Genomic DNA, 21977 nt, shown 5'->3' on the forward strand with positions numbered 1-21977 from the left:
GCTTTTCAGTGAATGTTTGGTTTTCTTGCTACAACTGCAGACGTTGGGTTGAAAGAGCAGCCATGGAGACTGCGTGGCCTTCCACTCGATTATCTAGGGCATCTACCCAATTTCCCATTGCTGCCAGATCTTCCCTCACCTCTGCGATAGACGCAAGTTGTTCGGATTTTATTTTTTAAGTCCACTCGAAGCTCCTGAAACCAGCCTCTCCTCTCCTCTGCTGGGTGGTTCTGCGGGCTGCAGCTCCGGGGATGAAGCTTGTACTGCCTCATCGCTGAGTGTTTTACCGACAGTATCTGCGGCCTGCACGCTTTCTGGCAGAGGAGCTTCAGTTGGGTGTTCAGTAAAGCTGACATTTTTTTAATCGGCTGTTTTTCATGTAGTGGCCATCGCAGTGCTTCCAGGTGTTCAGGTGCTTATTTTTCAACCCGTGGGTTATTTCTGCTCCGTGTAGGGCGATAGGATGGGTTCCAGGGGTAAGGAGCTCGGCTCTCACGGGTCCATCTTTGTTGCTTGCGGTACAGCGCTCCCAACCCACATTTTTCTTCTGTCCGTTTCCATCACCTGCCATACTCACACCATCCATTCATGAAACAATAGGAAGCTTGAGGAGGGGGAATTTTTTTCATCTTTTGTAACTATGGAAGATTCTTTAAAGTTCCCCCTCATTTCCTCTACCAGAGTAGGAGAGTATCCTTGCCGTATCGCCATGTCGCACGGATGATGTATGTGTATATGCTAGATTACACGAGTCACTTGTAGTTCCCTGATGACATTAATGCTGCCGAGTTTTCATTGTAATCCTGTGGGAACATACCTGAAATTCTGAGTGTAAAATGCCCAGCTCTGCTTTGCATGGCATTTGCAATATAACATTCTAGTTCCTTTCAATAGACCCTGGATAAACTGCAGGCCTGAAAGCGGCTGCATCTTGTGGAGTCTTCAGATTCTCCATCGGCAAGCAGCAATGAATTAGCCATAATGTGTGGTGACAAAATCCGATGGCACCAAGATGGTCCCAGTTTGCAGAGCTCGGTAAAGGTTTTATTGAGCAGGTGTAGGGAAACTGCCTTGGGTGTCCCTCTGTATTTCTGGAGAAGGACCATTTCTACACAAGAAGCTGGAGGGTAGTGGAATAGATGAAAATCATTTTACAGTAGAAAATGTATGGGAAGAGCTAAAGAATCTGAAAGTGGACAAAGCCATGGGGCCTGATGGGATTCATCCAAGGATTCTGAGGGAGCTCAGAGATGTGCTGGCGGGTCCGCTGTGTGACCTGTTCAATAGATCCCTAGAAACGGGAGTGGTGCCGAGTGATTGGAGAAGAGCGGTGGTGGTCCCGCTTCACAAGAGTGGGAACAGAGAAGAGGCTGGTAACTACAGACCGGTTAGCCTCACTTCGGTGGTGGGAAAAGTAATGGAGTCACTGTTGAAAGAGAGAATAGTGAAATATCTACAGTCCGGAGAATTGATGGACCAGAGGCAGCATGGATTCACCAGGGGAAGATCCTGTCAGACAAATCTGATTGACTTTTTCGACTGGGTAACCAAGGAATTGGATCAAGGAAGAGCGCTAGATGTCATCTACTTGGATTTCAGCAAAGCTTTTGATACGGTTCCGCACAGGAGACTGGTGAATAAAACAAAAAGCTTGGGAGTGAGTGCCGAAGTGGTGACCTGGATTGCAAACTGGTTGACGGACAGAAGACAATGCGTGATGGTAAATGGAACTTTCTCTGAAGAGAGAGCGGTTTTAAGTGGTGTACCGCAAGGATCGGTGTTGGGACCGGTCCTGTTCAATATCTTTGTGAGCGACATTGCGGACGGGATAGAAGGTAAGGTTTGTCTTTTTGCGGACGACACTAAGATCTGCAACAGAGTGGACACGCCGGAAGGAGTGGAGAGAATGAGACGGGATTTAAGGAAGCTGGAAGAGTGGTCGAAGATATGGCAGCTGAAATTCAATGCCAAGAAGTGCAAAGTCATGCATTTGGGGAGTGGAAATCCGAATGAACTGTATTCGATGGGGGGGGAAAGGCTGATGTGCACGGAGCAGGAGAGAGACCTTGGGGTGATAGTGTCTAATGATATGAAGTCGGCGAAACAATGCGACAAGGCGATTGCAAAAGCCAGAAGAATGCTGGGATGCATAGAGAGAGGAATATCGAGTAAGAAAAGGGAAGTGATAATCCCCTTGTACAGGTCCTTGGTGAGGCCTCACCTGGAGTACTGTGTTCAGTTCTGGAGACCGTATCTACAAAGAGACAAGGACAAGTTGGAGGCGGTACAGAGAAGGGCGACCAGGAAGGTGGAGGGTCTTCATCGGTTGACATACGAGGAGAGATTGAAGAATCTAAATATGTACACCCTGGAGGAAAGGAGGAGCAGGGGTGATATGATTCAAACTTTCAGATACTTGAAAAACTTTAATGATCCAAAGACAATGACAAACCTTTTCCAACAGAAAAAAATCAGCAGAACCAGAGGTCACGAGCTGAGGCTCCAAGGAGGAAGACTAAGAACCAATGTCAGGAAGAATTTCTTCACGGAGAGAGTGGTGGATGCCTGGAATGCCCTTCCGGAGGAAGTGGTGAAGTCCAAAACTGTGAAGCACTTCAAAGGGGCATGGGATAAATATTGTGGATCCATCAGGTCCAGAGGACGCATATAAAGAGCAGGTAGTAAAATACTGCACGGAGCGGCAGTAGCCACAGAGGCATTCACGGAGCGGGATGCCAGTGGCCAGTGGTAGGTGTCCACCTTCATGGAGCGGAAGGATGTAGGGCTGTCATCTCCCAATTAAATAAAAAACAAAAACAAAAAACAAAACAGGGATGGGATCCATCAGGTCTAGAGGACACATATAAAGAGCAGGTAGTAAAATACTGCACGGAGCGGCAGTAGCCACAGAGGCATTCACGGAGCGGGATGCCAGTGGCCAGTGGTAGGTGTCCATATAAAGAGCAGGTAGTAAAATACTGCACAGAGCGGCAGTAGCCACAGAGGCATTCACGGAGCGGGATGCCAGTGGCCAGTGGTAGGTGTCCACCTTCACGGAGCGGAAGGATGGAGGGCTGTCATCTCCCAATTAAATAAATAATAAAAAAACCCAGGGATGGGATCCATCAGTTCTAGAGGACGCATATAAAGAGCAGGTAGTAAAACACTGCATGGAGCGGCAGTAGCCACAGAGGCATTAACGGAGCGGGATGCCAGTGGCCGGTGGTAGGTGTCCACCTTCACAGAGTAGAAGGATGAAGGGCATCCATCTCCCAATTAAAAAAAGAAAAGAAAAAAAGAAAAAAAAACAGGGATGGGTTCATGGGCTTATAGGTATTACCAATTATTAGGCTTTTCAATATTTGATGATAGTTAATGTGACTTTCAAGGCATTCTTCACTTTCGGTGCATGTCCGGCATGACTCCTTGCTTCAATGACAGGGGAAAAGAAAAACTGATACTTCACACATTTCCAGCATTGCCCTCTGCTTCATGGCAGAGAGCTATGCTGCCGCTTACCCAACTAATCAAACTTAATATTTCACTTGGAAGCAGCTCCAGCACTGCTCTCTACATTAATGGTGGGGGTGAAAAGGGAATTAGAACATAAGGTTACTAAGAGCCAAGAGAAACAGTTAAGTATGAGAACAAATGTGTGAAGCTTGCTGGGCAGACTGGATGGACTGGTTGGTCTTCTTCTGCCGTCATTTCTATGTTTCTATGTTTCTATGTTTACCATGCAAATGCATGATAACTCAAAGAAATACTCTCTTGCAGTTTGTTTGGCCTTGGTGCTCTTTTACTGCCTCAGCAGCCTCTCGTACAGATCATTTAAGTTCTTAAAAGGTGAGTATGGAAAAGGCCAAGTAATACACAATCAGTGGCTTCAAGGCCTGCATCTGTGGGCTCTGTCTGTCCACCTGCTCTCACTGCCTGGGCCTAGACCAGGACTCTAACTGTATGTCCTGTAGGGCATAGCGGCACCATGCCTGGAAGATGGAGGCCCTAAGGAAGATGTTGGTGAGTAAGAGTCCAAAGCTTCAGCCAGGAACAAGGTGTCCTCACTCTTGCCCTTCCCCCTTGGTGCTGGTTCCCAGCCTTATCTTAAGTCTGTGGTTAAGCATGGTGCAGAAGCCTGGGGCACCGGGCAAGGCACGGAAGAGCATCTGATTGATGTGAGAGACCCTCTTCAGTGCAGGGCTTCACTGAAGCGGTCTTTTCCTCAAAGTCAAGATGGGACACAGCCTCATTGGCACAGATCCCGTTATAGTGTGAAGATCCCTATGATGCCAAGCTATTTATTTTACCTGGAACCATCTGTATCATCTGCACTGCGCTCTCATTCCAGTGCACAATCTACACATTTGGTATGCCATGCAAAGACACTGTCTATGTCGGAGCAAAGCATCTCCATGCATAAGCCCTAGGAGTCCAGCTATGGCACTGAAGGATACACTACCTGTGTGCTGTCCATGGACCACAGTGCTGTTCGGGACTTTAAAACATAGCTGGTACTGTGCACCTCAGATCCGGCTGCAGCCATAGTAAATGCAACTGCTACAGTGCCAAATTCCATCTTACCTTTACTGATGGCCCTCAGTGAAGATGAGCCAATCTGCATCTCTCTCCTCCAACTCCAAATGCAGAGGGCTTCTCAGCCAATGGAAATAGTTATCAGAATTTTTGTTGCCTTAAGCCCTGACGACCAAAGAGGATGATGAGAACCTCTCCTGTCCTATGGTTTCAGATGGAAGAGGCTTTTCTCTTGGTATAGAAACAACCAACTGGTTCCTGTGGCTCGAGGGATTTGTTTCAGGAGCTATTTTGCCTCTCTTCCTCAGGCCTTAGCACTTCTCCAAATTCAAAGTTCCTAGCCATGCCCGGACAGCATCATATCGGCAAGTGGAAGAGAATCCATTCTTTCTCCACCCCTGGGATCAAAATTCATGAAAAGACTTTGCTATTCCAAACCTTTAGCCAGTAAACCTCCAGTGCCTTGAGTTCGGTGTAGTCCTAGCTCAACTCGTGAAAGCTCATTTCAAACCTCTCAAGTTGATGGGCTTAAAGGTTTCTCGCCTGGAAAACGTTTTATGTGGCCTCACTTCAGAATGAAGAGTAAATGGCTTTCATGTTAACTATACCTTCCATGTTTTCTATGAACTCGCTCCAGATTACTTCCAAAAGCGCTGTCTGCATGCCACATTAATCAAGCGATTTTCCAAGACCTGACATGCAGAGAGGAGAATGGCTCTTCACTTCTTGGACTCTAAAGAGTACTCAGCCTCGCCATCCTTTCTTCCTAACGGATTATGAAGGGCAACTATCAAACTCTCTATCCAATCGATTAGCGGACTGTACAGTGTAATGTTGCGTGCTGGCTGCCTTATAGATTAGTCTCTCTCAAGACTCAAGTAAGAGCCATGCTGACGTCAGTGGCTCATCTCAGAACCATTTCTTTTGAAGACGCTTGGGAAGCTGTCCCAAGGAAACTAACTTTGGACAGTATGCGAGTATTCACCTGCTGGGGCCAATTTCACTTAAGTGATAGCTTCCATAATGCAACCTTTGGCTTAGGATTCCCCATGCTTGGTGGCTGATGGAGAAAACAAGTTTGCTTACCTGTAAATAAGGCTGAATTAGCTATTCTTAACCACGCCTCTCCCTAGAAAGTGGACTAACTTGCTAAAGCTTAAGCCCTGGCAAAGACTGAGGGGCTCATGAGGCAGTGTGCATGTGGGAACCCTCGACCTGCCTGTGGTAGCATGTGTGTGTGTAAGTGGCCATGCATAGATTTACTATAGTATTTTATAACGTGTATATGATATGTGTATCTACCCTGTAGCCTGTTCACATATGTAAGCTTACCCGTGAATACCATGTATATCAATGCATCAAGCCTGTTTTTAAGAGCGTGCATACATTTTACACATGAAAGTAGAATAGGACTTAGATGCATAAATTGGTGCGCGCGGTGATGGAATAATTAGTTTTATCAATTAGTCCACCGGTTTGCCCAGTGCTTCTCCGGATCCTCAAGATCCTCCTGGTTCTTCAGCCTGAATTCCCTTTGGTTCACCCAGACCTGCCACCCAGTCGGTACTATTTATTTATTTATCGAGTTTTATCGGTTTCGCCATCACAACGGTTTACTACACAATAAACTAGATAATTAGCAGGGGCATGTACTGTGGCTCTGCCTGGGGATGCCCCTAGAACGCCACTTTTTTTTTTAACACGTATATGTGTGCACAAAAGTGAAAATACGCATGTATTGGACTTTTATAAAATATGGAATATGTGAGTATGTAATTTGTTAAATCATTTCTTATCCACCTATAACAGAAGCACTGTACTAAGCGGGGTACAGGCTACTTATGCACTTAAATGCTAATTTTTACATGCATAACATTTTGAAAATTCACTTAAAGTCTTTACTGAGCTCATCAAATGTTTTCACCCACACGTAACGGCTAATTTATTGTGTTGTCTTTGGAGAACCCTGTTTACAGGTAAGCAAACTTGCTTTCTTGGAGATTTCTGAGGCTATACTGCCAATTTCTGTGCTGAAGCATTTTTAAGTTGTTAATAAGGGGGCTCTTGTCAGGGTAGGATGAGCAATAAATCTAAATGAATACAGATTGTGTAAATATAACTACATGGTAGGGAAAGAGTTTGCCCAGCCACCCAAGTGCAAGCTCCCTGTCAGGAGAAAGTTGAGGAATAAGGTAGAAATAAGAAAACCAAATCAAGTCACATAAAAACAGCAGATTGTGACTGTTAGCTCTGGCCCCTCGTTCCACGGTCAGGCAGGTTCAGAGATTTTTCACATGCAAGTAAATCCAAAGCCTCTCAGAGGTAATGTTTCAGCGCTGTTCCTCACAGCATTTGCTTTTGTGTGTAAATTTTGACTTGCGATATTTGTGAACAGGGTACAATGTTAAAAAAAAAAAAAAATAATAATAAAACTGCTTAGCGTCTCTGCATTCAAATCAAGACTCATTGAAGACTTCCATGAGAAAAGAGCTTGTGTGTTATGTTTTTGGGAGTTAAGCCCAGAAGTTTAAGAAATACAGTTTGAAAATAATATCAGATTTGTGGTATTGACAGCTTTATTGTATCTTCCAACCTGATGTAGTCACCAGTGGATGGCACTTATATTACTTGGGAAAAGTCAAAACCTGGCTGGGAAGCATTTTTACCTTTTGATTTTTCTGTTTGGCTTCCTAGGCGCATTCTGCACTCCAAGGGGGAACTGAGTGAAGACAGGCACAAGCAGCATGAAGAATTTGCAACATCTTATCAGAAGCTGTTGGCAAATTCTCAGTCTCTAGCAGATCTCTTAGATGAGAATATGCCTGAACTTCCCCAGGACAAACCCACACCGGAGGGTAAGGCCTGCCATGTGATTATATATTCAGAACTAAGTTACATAATTCTGTTTCTGCCTATTTACAGCCAGCAGAAGTGACAAGATTTCATAGTTTAAATATTTCATGGTAGTTGCTACATGAACAATTGGGTGGGTGGGTGGATGAAGGATGCTGGTGATGTATCTGAGATGGAGGCAGGAGAATAGGATGGTACAAAAGTGAACTGCCATCCTGCAGTATCAGCGAGTGGTGATGGCCGGGTGCAGAGTGCATATGTACTGGGGTCCAGAGAGATCACGATGTACATGGCCTCCGACTGACTAAGGACTGTTTCTGCAAGGCTGGGCTAGCTAAGAGAATCTGCAGCTAGCTGCCAATGAAGTTTCATTGCACTGTAGCCCCACAGAGGCCAGGTACAAATCTGAACTGAAAGCCCAAAGGTACATGAGGAAACAACTACTGGGCCAAGAAAGCTAGCTTGGCAGACTATAGTGCAAATGTTTCAGTTTTACTGCTAAGTGCCTTTTCATGCCTGTATGAAAAAGAGGAACTTGCATTTGACTAAGAATCTGCAAGTTCACATTTGAAGAAAGAACCATCAATCTTTCCTAAAAATGGCACTAAAATATTTCTGCTGATAGTGACCATCTCATGTGGCCTCATACTAGGTATGCCCAGACTCATATTTCCTTCATTGCCTTACAGTTAATCAAAGCCCAGTGTTCATTTTTTAGATGTTTCTTTAGCAAGTAAAATTGACTTACCTTTTTGCTGTATGAAAGCCGGAGGCCCCAGTGTCACCAGGCCTCCCAGAGACTGCGTTCTGCCTCCATGCCCACCTGAGGCCCATCCTGCTGCCTGCTCTCTCTCTCTCTCCCCGGACCAGCTGCCGTGCCTCCCCGTGAGGGCTAGCCCCTCCCACCGCTGATGTCATCTCTTGGCGCCGCACGCCAAAGGAGCATGCCCCTTAGTGCACACTTTGGGCACACGATAGTTTCATTGGTTTTAATATTTAACTCCCAGACTTCGGCGAATTGTGAGGAACAATGGAAAGCAATAGTATCAATACCATTTTAAATTAATGGTAGATATGGGTCACATTTTGTGAAACATAAATTTAAAAGGAATAGAACAGTGAAAACTATAATGTTAAATTTGAATCCCCAATTTATCATTACTTCAGTTTTATCTTTATATTTAATCAATGCCCAATCTCTAGTTTAATTACAGGCACCTTTTTTTTTTTTTTTAAATGTCCTGCTTGCAGATTCTTATCCCGATATTGTCTGTATTTCTGAGACATGGTTTAGGAGTACTCGTTTAGTTTTGATTAACCAATTCCCAGAACACAGATATAATGCCTTTTCAGTTCTGACAGATAAAAAGAACGGGGGTGGCTTACTACTAACAATTAGCAATTTAAAGTATTGCATCAGACCTTAGATATAGCGTCCCCATTTGCAATAGGTCTGTTTAAAAGCAACTTTTTTCAGCTATGCCTTGTCTATGCCCCTCCAGACTTACTAGAGCATAATGGCTCCCCTTTAATTGAAGCGTTATCTGATAATATAGAGCTGGACTGTCCGGCTATAGCAGTGGGTGACTTCAATTTACATGCAGACTCTGTCCCGCTTTCTAGTTCTTGCGAAATTTTTTGGCTACTATGTTGGCACTTGGTCTACATCAAATTATTGATCAACCCACAAATAGGGCAGGGCACACAACTTGATCTGATGTTGATTAATCAACATTTTAGCAGTACGACATCACTGATATGTATGCTGATACCTTGATTCACACTACTTTATAATAAACCGGGCATCTAAGGAGTCAATACACCAGTCTTCTACTTTGAATACAGTCGTCCTTTTGCTACAGATGATTTAATGGAACTATTGCTGGATGCCTTATTGGAATTAAGCCACAACAATATTGATTCAGCCATTAGGTCTTGGATTTCTACTACTACCACCATTGCTAATGATAGCAATCCTATTATCAGAAAAGAATTGAAGGGCAATGTTAAAGTTAATGCCCCCCTGGTACAATTCTGAATTAAAGAAGACGGTAAGAAAAAGAGAGAGCATGGCGGAAGAATTCCTCCTCTCCAGCTTTAGCAGCCTATCAAGCTTTGCTATCTAAATACAGAATTAAGATTTCAAACCAAGGCCGTTATTTACGTATGTGCATGATCTCATCAAGCCAGCTCAATCAAATTTCTCTCATGATACTTCAGAAAAAACATGCAGTGATTTTGCTAGTTTTTTTCAAGTGTCCCAACAAATGATGAATCTTCCCAAGGCAACAGAATGTGATTAGTCAATTTTTGAAACTGTATCTTCTGAAGTAGAAATGTTAATTAGGAAAATGAATCCAGCAGGCCACCTGATGGATGTTATCCCTATAAATGTCTCAAAACAGTATCAAATATTATAGCAAGGCCCACTGCTGATATTGTTAACATTATCTCTTGAGGATGGAAAGTTTCCGGATAGCCTTAAGTGTGCTATTATTAAACCAGCCTTAAAGAAGGAAAAATGTAGATGCATCTACCGTAATTTCAGCAATTTTAGGCCAGTTTCAAATCTCCCATTTTTAGCAAAGATAATTGAAAAGGTGGTTCAAATACAATTAACAGAGTTTTTGGAGGAAAATCAGGTGCTTTATCCAGCCCAATTCGGTTTCCATAAATTGTTTAATACAGAGACATTGTTATCATCACTGACAGATACAGTGCTTAGAGGCTTGGACTCTGGGCAATCCTGTTTGCTAGTGATGATAGACATTTCTTCTGCATTTGATACTGTTGATCATTCAGTCTTAATACAGAGATTTGCTGAAATCGGTTTGACTGGAAAAACAATTCTTTGATTTGAGTCGTATCTTAGACATCGGTCTTTTAAGGTTAAAACTGGAATTTCAGAATCGGACACCTTTTCACTATCCTGTGGAGTACCACAAGGCTCATCTTTATCTGCGACACTGATCAGCATATATATGTTACCGCTTTGTAAACTGACAGCTGGTTTAGGACTTACTGTGTATATGCCAGGGATGTTCAAATGTCGCTGCTAGTCATGGATTCCATTGAAGAGACATTAAAATCACTGAAGATATATCTGTCCTTCATTCATTAGCTTCTGACAAACATGAAACTTGCTTTAAACGAACAAAAACTGAAACAAATTGGACAATAAGATATCAGTAAATTTTAAAATTAAGCACTGCAGTTTCATGTTAGCAAACTAAGTCAGGGATCTTGGTGTTATGTTGGACAGCGAGCTCACCATGAAAAGAGCAGTTAATAATAAATGGTTAGATGGTTTTAATAAACTACATATTTTTACAAAAACTAAAACAGCTTTTATATTTTCAGGATTTTAGAACTGTTATACAGTCTTATTTTTTTCAAAAATGCTTTACTGTAATGCCCTATTATTGGGACTTCCTTATAACACCATTAGACCATTTCAACTTCTTCAGAACGCGGCAGGCGGAATACTAACGGGATCCAGAAAGTATGGTCATATCATTCCTGTTCTAATGAATCTACATTGGCTGCCGGTCCTGAATAGAATTCAGTATAAAGTTTTATGCCTGATTCATAAATCTATCCGTAATGGTTAAACGCAGCTCTTCATTTTCATACTCCACAGCGGAATCTGCGGTCGAGTAGTAAGGGTCAACTTTCTATTCCTATTCCATCTCAAGAATGGGCTCACTTGAATAAAGTAAGGGGAGGAATGTCTGTGGTTGTCTGTGATGTGACTGGGCGGTGGGTTATGGTTTGAGTTTAATCTGTTTATCTTGGTCCGAAGGACCTCAAAAGGAGAGTACATGGGGTGTTGTTACAGTTGACTTTGCTATGTTGGGGGATTGCTCTTGTAGTGAACCATGGTGTTACTATTTGACTCCTATTGTGCTTTTTCTTCCCCAAAGTCTGGTTTGGATTATCCCTGTGTCGCTCTTTAATAAAAATGATTTTGACAAAAAAAAAAAAAAAGAATAAGGGAAAGAGCTTTATCCCTGGCTGGCCTGACACTGTGGAACTCGCTCCCAAGTGACTTAAGGCTCAAGATTAATTTTCAAGGTTTCCAAAAGACCGTGAAAACCGGATTATTTAAGCAGGCGTTCTGAGTTTGACTAGGATTGTTAAAGCTGCTTCGACTGAATGGGGATATCTGTTATCAGCATGGAGAGCAAGGAAAGGCTTTTTGCTTATTGTTTGACTATTTTTGAATTTTACTTGCTCTTTTAAGTAGTCAGTTTTAATGTTTATGCATTTTATTGATTATTTTATGCTGTAAACCGATATGATTGTACCAGAATCAGTATATAAAACTAAATACATAACTAAATGAAAGAAGCAGGCCTTCCTCTAGACTGCCCATTAAAGAAGAAGAAATAGCCGCTATAATCAGTTATTTTATTCAATGAGGACTGTACATGACCCTTCAACTCGGGTTATTGTATTTGCAAGCTTAATTCTAATATGCTTATAATCCACCTTCAGACCATTTTTGGACAAAGGCGAAATAATAAGTAATAAAAGTAACTCTTTTGGAAAAATGGTTCAGAGGGGTGATAGAACTAATCATTGACCTATTGATCCTATTCACGCCCCAAGCCTTCTGCTTAAAAAAATATATTTTTTTTATTTTTAGCTACTGAATGATTCATAACTTTCATTTTTTTAGAAAAGATTGTTGCCTTTTTCTGTTACCGAGTGGGGAGTCAGGCTTGGAGTATCCATTGTCATTGAAAATTTGGCTAAGACCAAAAAGGCTTGACTTTGCTTCCTTTCTTTAATTTTTCTGAATCGTGTGTTTTGGCTTTTTCTAAAACCATCAGTCCTAGGTGCTTTTCATTGAATATTACCCTTGCTTTTTTTTGGTTCTTCTCCTCCTCTCCTTTGCACTTTCAGGTCACTCTGGAGGTACAACACTACGAGCCTTTGTGTGCCGCCATTGCAGGGACGGTCTGCTGGCGTCGTTCTCAGCCAGTCAGTCGGTGTCTCTATTGCCCAGAGCTGAGCCTGGGTCTGCTGCATGGCAGCACACATCCCTCTATACGAGCAAAGATGTGTGACTAAAAGCATAGCCTGTTCAGTCCTTAAACAGTCAGTAACGGATATTGGAGACGTGAGAATACTGTGTTTATACAGTACATGACTGCATGCACTTAGTGACAATTTGTGTTATCCCCTCTGTTAACTTCCAACAGTAGTCTGCAATAACTTTTTTTTAAAGTTCCTAATCATGCCTTATGTCTACTCCTGAGTGAACATTTCTAAGAAAATAAAAGAATGTTGCAACCATTACTGAAGTCTTTTGAAAATCTTTCCAGTAAAGTCAGAATTAAATTCAATAGCAGGTGTTTTGTACTTCCTGAGAAGCCACAAGATGGTTTGGGACAACTTTTAGGAGTAGTCCTTGTTTGTAAAAGGTCTGTTTGAGCTCCCTTATCTCTTGTAGAGCTGTAAATTGTCTAAGGGTTACATTAAACAGGTTGCTTATCTCTTTTGTACTCCACACCAAACATAATATGAAGCTAGTGCCATGTAAGAGATGGTAAATAGAAATATTTGGGTGTCCGTCTCTGTGTACATAAAGTGGAGAGAGCCTTGTGGTTTTGGATTGGTTGAGTGTGAAAACTGTGTGTAGGACCCGGATATGATTGGGATAGTCTGAGGCCAAACAAGCTTGCTGCAGAGTGGTAGGTTTTGGGGACATGGACAGTCTCTGGAGACGTGAAGATCGGCTTCTGTCTGGCTGGCTGAACCCTTCAGACAGCTTGTAGACTGTTGGCCCACTACTGTACCAGTTTAGCTTTTTATACAACAGGTTTCCTGTAGTCACACTAAACAAATATCCACTGGCAAAAGCCTTTAGAACAAGAAGTACTAGATGCATAAATCTCAATTAGCTTTCGTTGTAAAAACTTCTTTGAAACCCATTTGTGAGAGTCCTGGAGGTATTGGAGAAAAATATCCTGAGTTTGTATTTATTTTTGTTTTATCTCGCAATACTTTCCCAAAACGAGAATTCCAATTAAGCTGCCCCCCCACCCAGTCACAAGGTGGAGGCACTGGGAGGGAGGTCTCCTTTCAGTGCCATCCTAGAGGCAGCAGGGATTGCACCCACCACGGTAATTAATGCACATTCCCATCAGACTCAATCCAAAGAGCCAGCCCAACCTGGGAAAACAGTTCTGTATTTTCCTTCTTTTGGAGTGGATTTTTAAAAATGATTTTAAATAATTTGTATTTTTTTTGTTATAGCCTATGCATTAGTTTAAAGAGGTTAAGTGATTTTAATGTTGGCCTCATAAAGCCCACTTTAATCTAGTTTGGATGCTGTCTAATGAGTTCTCTGCTGTGCCCCTCCAGATCATGGACCTGGCATTGACATTTTCACCCCTGGTAAACCTGGCGAATATGATTTGGAAGGAGGCATCTGGGAGGATGAAGATGCTCGCAACTTCTATGAGAACATGATTGACTTGAAAGCTTTTGTGCCAGCCATCTTATTTAAGGATAACGAAAGATGCTGTCAGAGCAAGGACTCCAGCAGAGAAGATTCACGAGGTAAAGATCACAGAAATTAAAATTCCCTGAGCTCCAGTGTCTCTGATATTTACCATGGTCTTCAATATTATCCTTATACTAGTGGCTCCGAGCTGTCCCTCTGCCCCACATCTTTAACCTGGATATTCCACCACCACCACCCTAAATTTAACATGGCCAATTCCTTTCTCCCCCACCCCCCAAAACCCATGTCCTCCCTTCCACCTTTTCATATCTGTGGTTAAAACCAGTCAGCGTCCCAGCCCCCTTACCCTCTAACCCGGGGCTCATCTTTGATTCCTCTGTCTGGCTCTGTCTGTCTTTCACCCTTCTCTGTACACATCCAAAACTTTTTCTAAACTAAATTGCTTCTTTCTGTACATCACCAAAATCCACTCTTTCCTTTCTGAGCACGCTAACAAAACCCTTATCTACTCTCTCACCTCCCAATTGAATTACCGCAGCCTCCTTGTCACAGGTCTCCCTTGCAGTCGATTCAGAATTCAACCTCACAACGTAACTTTCTCCAGCATCTCCTTTTATTCATGGTTCCACCTGCTATTGCAGTTAGTTCAAACTCCTCCTCCTCGCCTTCAGATGTACTCACTTTGCAGCTCCACACTACTTCTCCTCATGACCTCCTTTCATGGGGAAGCTGCTCCTGTCTGCCTTTCTTCTACACGTTAATCCCAGAGTCTTGCGCACCGTACGCTTAGAACGATCTTCCTGGGTTGGTGCAGCTCACCCTCTAAGATAGGGTTTATTCCTGATCTTGGCTCTCTCATGTTAATCAGGTTTTGCTGTATTTTGAAGTAGTTACTAGAAAATGATGTATTTTGTTTGTGTGTTTTGATTACATAGTCCCTGCTCCATGGAGCTTAAAGTGTCTTATGTCTCTGTTCACCGCTGTGTATGCCTTAGTAGTATTATAGAAAGAAATAACTTTATGCAGCAGATGAGACCATAAAGTGTTCTTCTCAGGAACAGAGCTCCATTATGCTTTTTGCCCTAGCAGATCTTTCCCCATTACAATCTGGCCTCTCATTTTTGATATTGGTAAGTATTCCAGCTAATTGCAGACTTTGCTGTTTGTGATCCGGGCATTCTTGAAGGCGTGTACGTCATGTTTCTCATTCAAAGCTCTGCGGATGTCCCAGTTATACACAAAACCTTCCGGGGAGGTTCAGGACAGCGGCAGGGATGCTGTTTTGCGAAGATGATGTACTCATCACAGTGAGGCCCCAAAAACATTTTTATGAAAAACACACTTATTGCTCACATCGCATAATGTACTCAAGGCGAGTTACACAGCATGACTATTGTGTGTTTAGTATTTGTCATTTCTAAGATAGATATAGTGTAACTGATCTATAAGTCCCAATATAGCAGCGTATATGAATAACATTCACCCACTCCTAAACTGCAAATCTTTTAAAACCCAGAAAACATACGCAAGTCTAATCATGAGCATCCATCCTAAATCTATCCAATAAGTAGTCGAGCACAAATCACAGTCCAGCCCTTCCTTCTAAAAGTAAGACTATATATACTATTTCCACAAAGCAGCCGACCCATCAGTGAAATAAATAAGAACTAGAACTTAATGGTTGACGGAAAGGATGATTCTTCATCTTATGTGAAAGGGAAGATATTCCTAACCGAGCGGAATAAGGTTTCTGAGGAAAGGACGCACAGCACGGAAGGGCGCTGTTGCAGATTAACACCGGCCAGATTGCCTTTATTGATGCTACCTTCAATAGGACGTGATACAGTGTTGTGGCCACTAAATCCATGTTACTAAAGAATGGCTTGTACTAGCGACTTTAGCTGTATGGGAGTAGAGATTCGAACCTGTGGCCAGGTAAATTCCAATACTGATTTTCCTGGGAGAGGGACTCTATGCATTACAAGCTGAGTCCCAGATGTAAGCAGGACCTCCTTATTGTCCCCTCCAGCCCAGTGCCAATGGATGGGCTTTTCTCCCCTACCACCAAACGGAGACGGTGAATAAAAGACTTACTGTAAATACCTACCCTGCAGTTCCTCATCTCCAGCAGATGGTAGAGGGGCAGAAAACCTGTCGTCAGAAGTTTGGTCAGACTGATCCTAGAGGTTGCAAAGTCCGCTGAGGGCTATTCGCCCTGATCGAGCAGGAGGGGGGGGTCAATGACCCTTAGCTTGACTTGTTCCCGGAGTCTGGCGGGGATCTGAAATTCAGTGGTGCTGGCTCCCTCCTCTCCTCGCCGGGCCATTTTCACTGGAACTCCCAGTGCTGAGGAAGCAGGCCATGACGCCATGCCCCTGTTGCTCTCTCCAGTTGGGGGAGGCCCCACAGGACAAGGCTAAATTGAGCCCTGGGGGCAGTTCCCTCCAGAGGTTTATTCTGAGGTTGTTGTCCTTATGTACAGGGCCTTTTTGATGAGGAAATACTTCTTCCCCAGCCTAAATTGCTTGAAGGGCTGGGGATGGAGCCTCAGAATGGTCTGAGCAGATCCGATGTCCAAGAAAGAACCTGTGACATGGGGATGAAAGGAAGATGACATGTGAAAGACATGACATGTGAATGTGAATGTGAAAGACATGACATGTGAAAGAACCTGTGACATGGAGATGAAAGAAATGTTCTTTACTTTGTTACTCTCTGCCTTTACTCACATTGTTAATTGTAAACCGGGTTGATGTGATTCCTATCATGAAACTCGGTATATTAAAAATAATAAATAAATAAGAGTTGCCCTATATGATTCTTCATGTGCCAGTAGATCTTGGTATAAAAGAATCAGTCTTCTTTTCCCCATCTTGGAGAATTTTACAGGTTTGGCTAGAACCTTCCTTTTTCATAGGACTGTTAGGATCCTGGTGTCAGCAGAGTGGGGATCTCCAGAGGCCAGCTGGGAAGTGATATCCTCTCTTGGAGGATGCCTTGGGACAGATTGAGATTCATCTTAAGAGTTCTTGAGATGTCTGTCCTAGCCCTGGGGGCAGCAGTGTGTACAGTTTACTCTGGGCTCAGCAGGCTCTGGTGTGCCACACTGAAGAGAATATGTCCGAGAAGGAGGCAAAGATACTGGAGGCTGATCTTTCATTGCATATAGCTTTATTATCTTGGGACATTTTGTGAGAAGCATCAGAACGTCATTGGTTGTGGCTCTGTAACTGGGCAGTGGCCATCTGGTTGTAGTGGCAACTGAGAGATTTGCTATTTTGTGGCAAGCTCCTCTTTGGAGGAGAACTGTAAAAACTGGTTAACCAATTGGGGCAATCAAAAGCCTAAATCAACACAGAAGGGATTGCCCAGCAGGCCAAGCTTTAGAAAGGCCTGAAAAAGGGTTTAATTCTCAGAGGCAGTTCACTAGCATATCGTAGATCTTTTGGACAAGCCTTAGGGAAGCCTAGAGGTTCCACTGCCGGTAGTTCGGGGGGAGGTAAAGCTTCCCATTGAGAGCAGGAGATCCGCTACCCTCTCCAGAGTGGAGGCAGTTGTCCCAGCTTTATGGGAAATTGACCAGTGGGTGCTAGACATCACAAGGGATGGTTCCTGTTCATACCCAGATCAGTCCAGACAAGTGGGTTTATGCTTCCCTACCCGCAGATGGAGACAGACAAAGAACAAAAACTTTGAGGCACTGCTACTTAACCTAGTGTGCCACCTGCAGTCCCTCAGTATTTCTCTGTCTCCAACAGATGGTAGAAGTGCAAACTTGCAGTCTGTTAGTTTACTTTTTTTTTTTTTTTCATTAAAGTTAGCTTAGCATAGGGAAAAGAAGATCCAGAGCTCCCAGAGGTATTAGGTACCTTCATGGGCCAATCCTCTGAGCAGGGCAAGCGGGGGATTGGATATCCCCAGGGAGGCTCAACCCTTGATTCCAGGGGGGAGGGAAAGCCAGGGGTCCGGGTTCCCTCACTCCCCCTGAGGGCCTCCCTCCAGAGCCAGCCTGTGGATGCACCCTGGGGCCCCAGAAACAGGAGAGTACACCCTTCTGTCCTTCCTGGGAAGGCTGAGTGGGCTGGGGGCTCTCAGGAGTGTCAGTGCAGTTAATTTTCTTTCCTTCCTGTGGTTGGTCCGCTCGCGTGGTTTGTGCTGTTCGTTCAGCATCCGGAGCCCGGAAGGCGGTGCAGCTGCAACAGTTTGTTTTTTTTCTCCTGCTCGGTTTATTTTTTAGCCACGAGCTGGGAAATACTATCGGGCCTGTGGAGGGAGGTGTTCTCGCCTCAACGTGGCCCTTCTCTTCCTGATCTGTATCTCTGGAGGTGAGGGAGCCTCAACATAGATCCCCAGGGGCAGACCCTGCACTTGGTCTTCAGGTCCTGTGCAGGAGGCCCCAGGAGGAGGTTTAGAGATGGCCATTTTACGTCCTCGTGGCAGAAGCCCTGACTTGGATTTGGAGAGCAGCGATTCCCCTCCCCTGCTTTCCCTGTGGTTCAGAGATCTGACGGGGGTGAAGTGCCAGCAAATGCGGGAAAGGACTCTGGTGTCTTGCGGTGGTTTTTCCGTGGATTTTATTTTGCTGATGCACGAGGCCTATCTTGCCAGTCAGGAGCTGGCGAATAAGCAACCAGCCTCTCAGCTGGTCCGGATGGTCTGTTAGAGACCTGTGACTGAGGCGCCTCCACGGAAGGGGGCATTTTGCGCATGTTGGGTCTCGAGCATTCGCTTGTTGATGATTCTTCCTCTGAAGGTTCTGAGGGCACTGATCCAAGGGACAATGATCCGCAAGGGTCACAGGAGGACTAGGGTGCTGGTCAGGGCACAGATCCTGGGGCTGGACCGCTGGGGGACCCAGATACAGACGAGGTCCCTTTGACAGAAGGGGATGATCCCAGGGTTGTTAGGTTATCAGTCAGGTTCTGGAGGAACTGGGGATTAAGGTGACGCGGAAGGGCTCAGACATGGAAGGGGCCAACCCGGTGTGGACCACCAAGGACTTTCCCCTTGCCGAAGCAGGTGAAGAAATTGACTGGGAATGGGAATCCCCGGAAGCCGGATTAAAGGTGGCCAGGGCCATGTTCAGGTTGCACCCCCTGCCTGAAAGCATCTTGGAGATGTGGAAACTGCCGAATGTTGATGTGGTGGTATTGGCTGTGACTAAGAAGATGACTATTCCAGTGGCAGGGTCGGCTGCTTTGAAGGATGTCCAGGATCGGAAGCTGGAGATCCTCTTGAAGAGGCTGTTTGAAGTCTCTTCTCTGAGCCCGAGGGCTACAGTCTGCACTGCCTTATTCAGAGGGCTTGTTTGTGCTGGGTGCAGAAGGCATTGGAGTCTGCCGGCCAGGATGCTCGTCTTGAAGTGATGTGGCTTATGTGGCAGATGCCCGCTACGATTTGCTTCGCACTTTGGCAAGGAACATGGTGTCCACAGTGGCAACACGAAGGCTGCTTCAGGCGAGGAGATCCTCCATTTCTTTGGCGTATATCGGAGTTTGGAGAGTGTTTGAGGCCTTGTGTGGAGCCCATGCTACTGATCCCTTGTAGGCAAAGGTGGCCCAGATTTTTGCCACTTTTGCAGGAGGGGCTGTCAAGGTTTGGCCTACAATTTGAGTCCAGGTGGCAACCTTAGGCTGTTTTAGAGGAAAGCTACATGGTAGACCTTTAGCTTCGCATCCAGATGTGGTGCGTTTTTTGAAAGGGGCAATGCATTTGCATCCTCCAGTTCATAGACTTTGTCCATCCTGGAATTGCAGTTTGGCCCTCCTTTCGAGCCTTTAACTAGGACTTCGTTGTAGGATCTTACGCAGAACGCAGTGTTTCTAGTGGCGATTTGCTCAGCAAGGCAGACTTTTGAGCTCCAGGGGGGTTATTTTCCAACTGATTTTTGCTTGAAGCAGGTGGATTGTTTTTTTTCTTGTGGCTTGGCACTTAAAGAGGAGGAGATTGAGAGTCAAAGGTGATCTCGACCCTGTAACAGGCAAGGAAGAGTTAAGAACATAAGAACATGCCATACTAGGATAGGATAGGGTCCATCGAGCCCAGCATCCTGTTTCCAAGAGTGGCCAATCCAGGCTACAAGTATTTGGCAAGAACCCAGACACTAACGGCCCAATTTTAAAAGGACCTCGTGTGTAAAAACCGGGGGTTACGCACGTGGCTGGGCCTTGCACGCACCAGGTGCATTTTAGAAGGGGCCTGGCACACTCGTAACCCCTGTTACACACAGAAATACCAGTCCCTGCAAAAGGGGCGGGCGGGGGGAGAGGGCCGAGACAGCGCCAGTAGCCAGCACATGGAGTTTATTTCTGCTCCCGAGAAGCAGTAAGTATAAAAATAACAAAAAAAAAAAAAATTGGGGAAGGTTAGGGTTAGTTTAGGGGTTGGAGAGGGTAGGGTTAGGGATAGCAAAGTTCCCTTCCAGTCCACTCGTTAATTGGAGGAGAACTGGGGGAGGCGCAATTGCGTTGCCGCGCGTATTTTTCTAAAATCCCCCCTGCACGCGGAGCAAGCCACCCGCTTGCACATGCGCGGGCATGAAAATCCGGCCCGCATGTGCTTGCGGGACCTGTATTTTATAATATGCGCATGCCAACGCGCACATGTTAAATATCTGCATCCATCTGCCCGCACTGGGAACCGCGTGCACCTGGACGTGCGTTCGTTTTTTGTTTATTTTTTTAAATCTAACTTTAAGTAGATCCCATGCTACTGGTGCCAGTAATAGCAGTAGCTATTGCCTGTCAACTTGATTAATAGCAGTTAATGGACTTCTCCTCCAAGAACTTATCCAAACCTTTTTTAAACCCAGCTACACTAACTGCACTAACCACATCCTCTGGCAACAAATTCCAGAGTTTAATTGTGCGTTGAGTGAGAGAGAACTTTCTCCGATTCGTTTTAAATGTGCCCCATGCTAACTTCATGGAGTGCCCCCTAGTCCTTGTATTATTCGAAAGTGTAAATAACCGAGTCAAATTTACCCGTTCTAGACCTCTCATGATTTTAAACACCTCTATCATATCCCCCCCTCAGCCGTCTCTTCTCCAAGCTGAACAGGCCTAACCTCTTTACCCATCCCTATTCCATCCCCTTTATCATTTTGGTCGTCCTTCTCTGTACCTTCTCCAGTGCAATTATATTATCCTATTTTTTGAGATGCAGCGACAAGTTCTATTTTTCTGACCTATGTCAGAGTGCGGTAGGTGTTTGAGGCCTGGTGCTTGGAGAGGAAAGTTCTACTTTTCAGGTACAGTTGCCTCGGATACTCTCCTTTTGTGCAGAAGGATTGCAGAAGGGTCTAGCCTTAAGTTCCTTAAAGGTTCAGGTTGCAGCACTTTCTTGTTGTTAGAGGGAACGTGCGGCAGCTCACCTAGATGTAGTGCGTCTTTTTGCAAGAGGTAAAGCACTTGTTCTGCCTGTCAGACCAGTGTTCTCTCAGTGGGACCTTAGTTTGGTACCTGTCTCTTTGATCCTATTAGGCAGACATCTTTGAAGGATCTTACCTGAAAGACATTCTTTGTAGTGGCAATTCGCTCTTCCGGATATATTTCAGACTTGCAGGCCCTGTCGTGCCAGGATTTTTTTTCTCGGGTTTTCAGAGGTTGGGGTTTCCATTTGGTTCACTGCCTTCGTATCTTTTTTTTTTTTCCTTTTGGATTAGTTGGAGTTGCTATTCTTCATGAAGTCAGGTGCTGAAGGCTTTTCTAAGGAGTTTCATATTCTGGATGTTTGTAGTGGACTTCTACAGTACTTGAGTTGAAGATTGCTTTCCACAGATCGGATCATCTGTTTCTGCTTTTCAGAGGATGTGGGAAAGTTGACAGAGCTTCTAAGTTGTCTGTTGCCAAGTGGGTCAAGGAAACAGTTGCTTCCACCTACGTTTTGAAGGGTCAACTGATACCAGTGGGTATTTGGATGCTTTCAGCTAGATGAGTGACAGCCTCTTGGGCGGAGTGCCAGTTGGTATCACCAAAGGATATTTGCAAAGTGAAGACTTGACCATTCTTGTATACCTTCGCGTTTGGACCTCAGACATGGCCATGTTTGGTACAGGATTATTGAGTAGCAGGTCTTGCAGGATGCTGCCTGGTTTGTGACTTTCTTTCCTTGAATC

The 21977-nt window shown here is 44.5% G+C and overlaps 1 protein-coding gene across 3 annotated transcripts in view; it reads left to right on the plus strand.

Annotated features, from left to right (window-relative positions):
• The window catches only part of UPF2 (UPF2 regulator of nonsense mediated mRNA decay), a 201823-nt gene that overhangs the window by 18825 nt on the left and 161021 nt on the right, over positions 1-21977 (plus strand). For all 3 annotated transcript variants that reach the window (XM_029616810.1, XM_029616809.1, XM_029616811.1), the window contains exons 5-6: positions 7228-7388; positions 13759-13956. In XM_029616810.1, the coding sequence (XP_029472670.1) occupies positions 7228-7388; positions 13759-13956 (359 nt within the window). The remainder of the gene's footprint in view (positions 1-7227; positions 7389-13758; positions 13957-21977) is intronic.

This window comes from Rhinatrema bivittatum, chromosome 9 (assembly GCF_901001135.1).
Source record: "Rhinatrema bivittatum chromosome 9, aRhiBiv1.1, whole genome shotgun sequence".
Lineage (NCBI taxonomy): Eukaryota > Metazoa > Chordata > Amphibia > Gymnophiona > Rhinatrematidae > Rhinatrema > Rhinatrema bivittatum.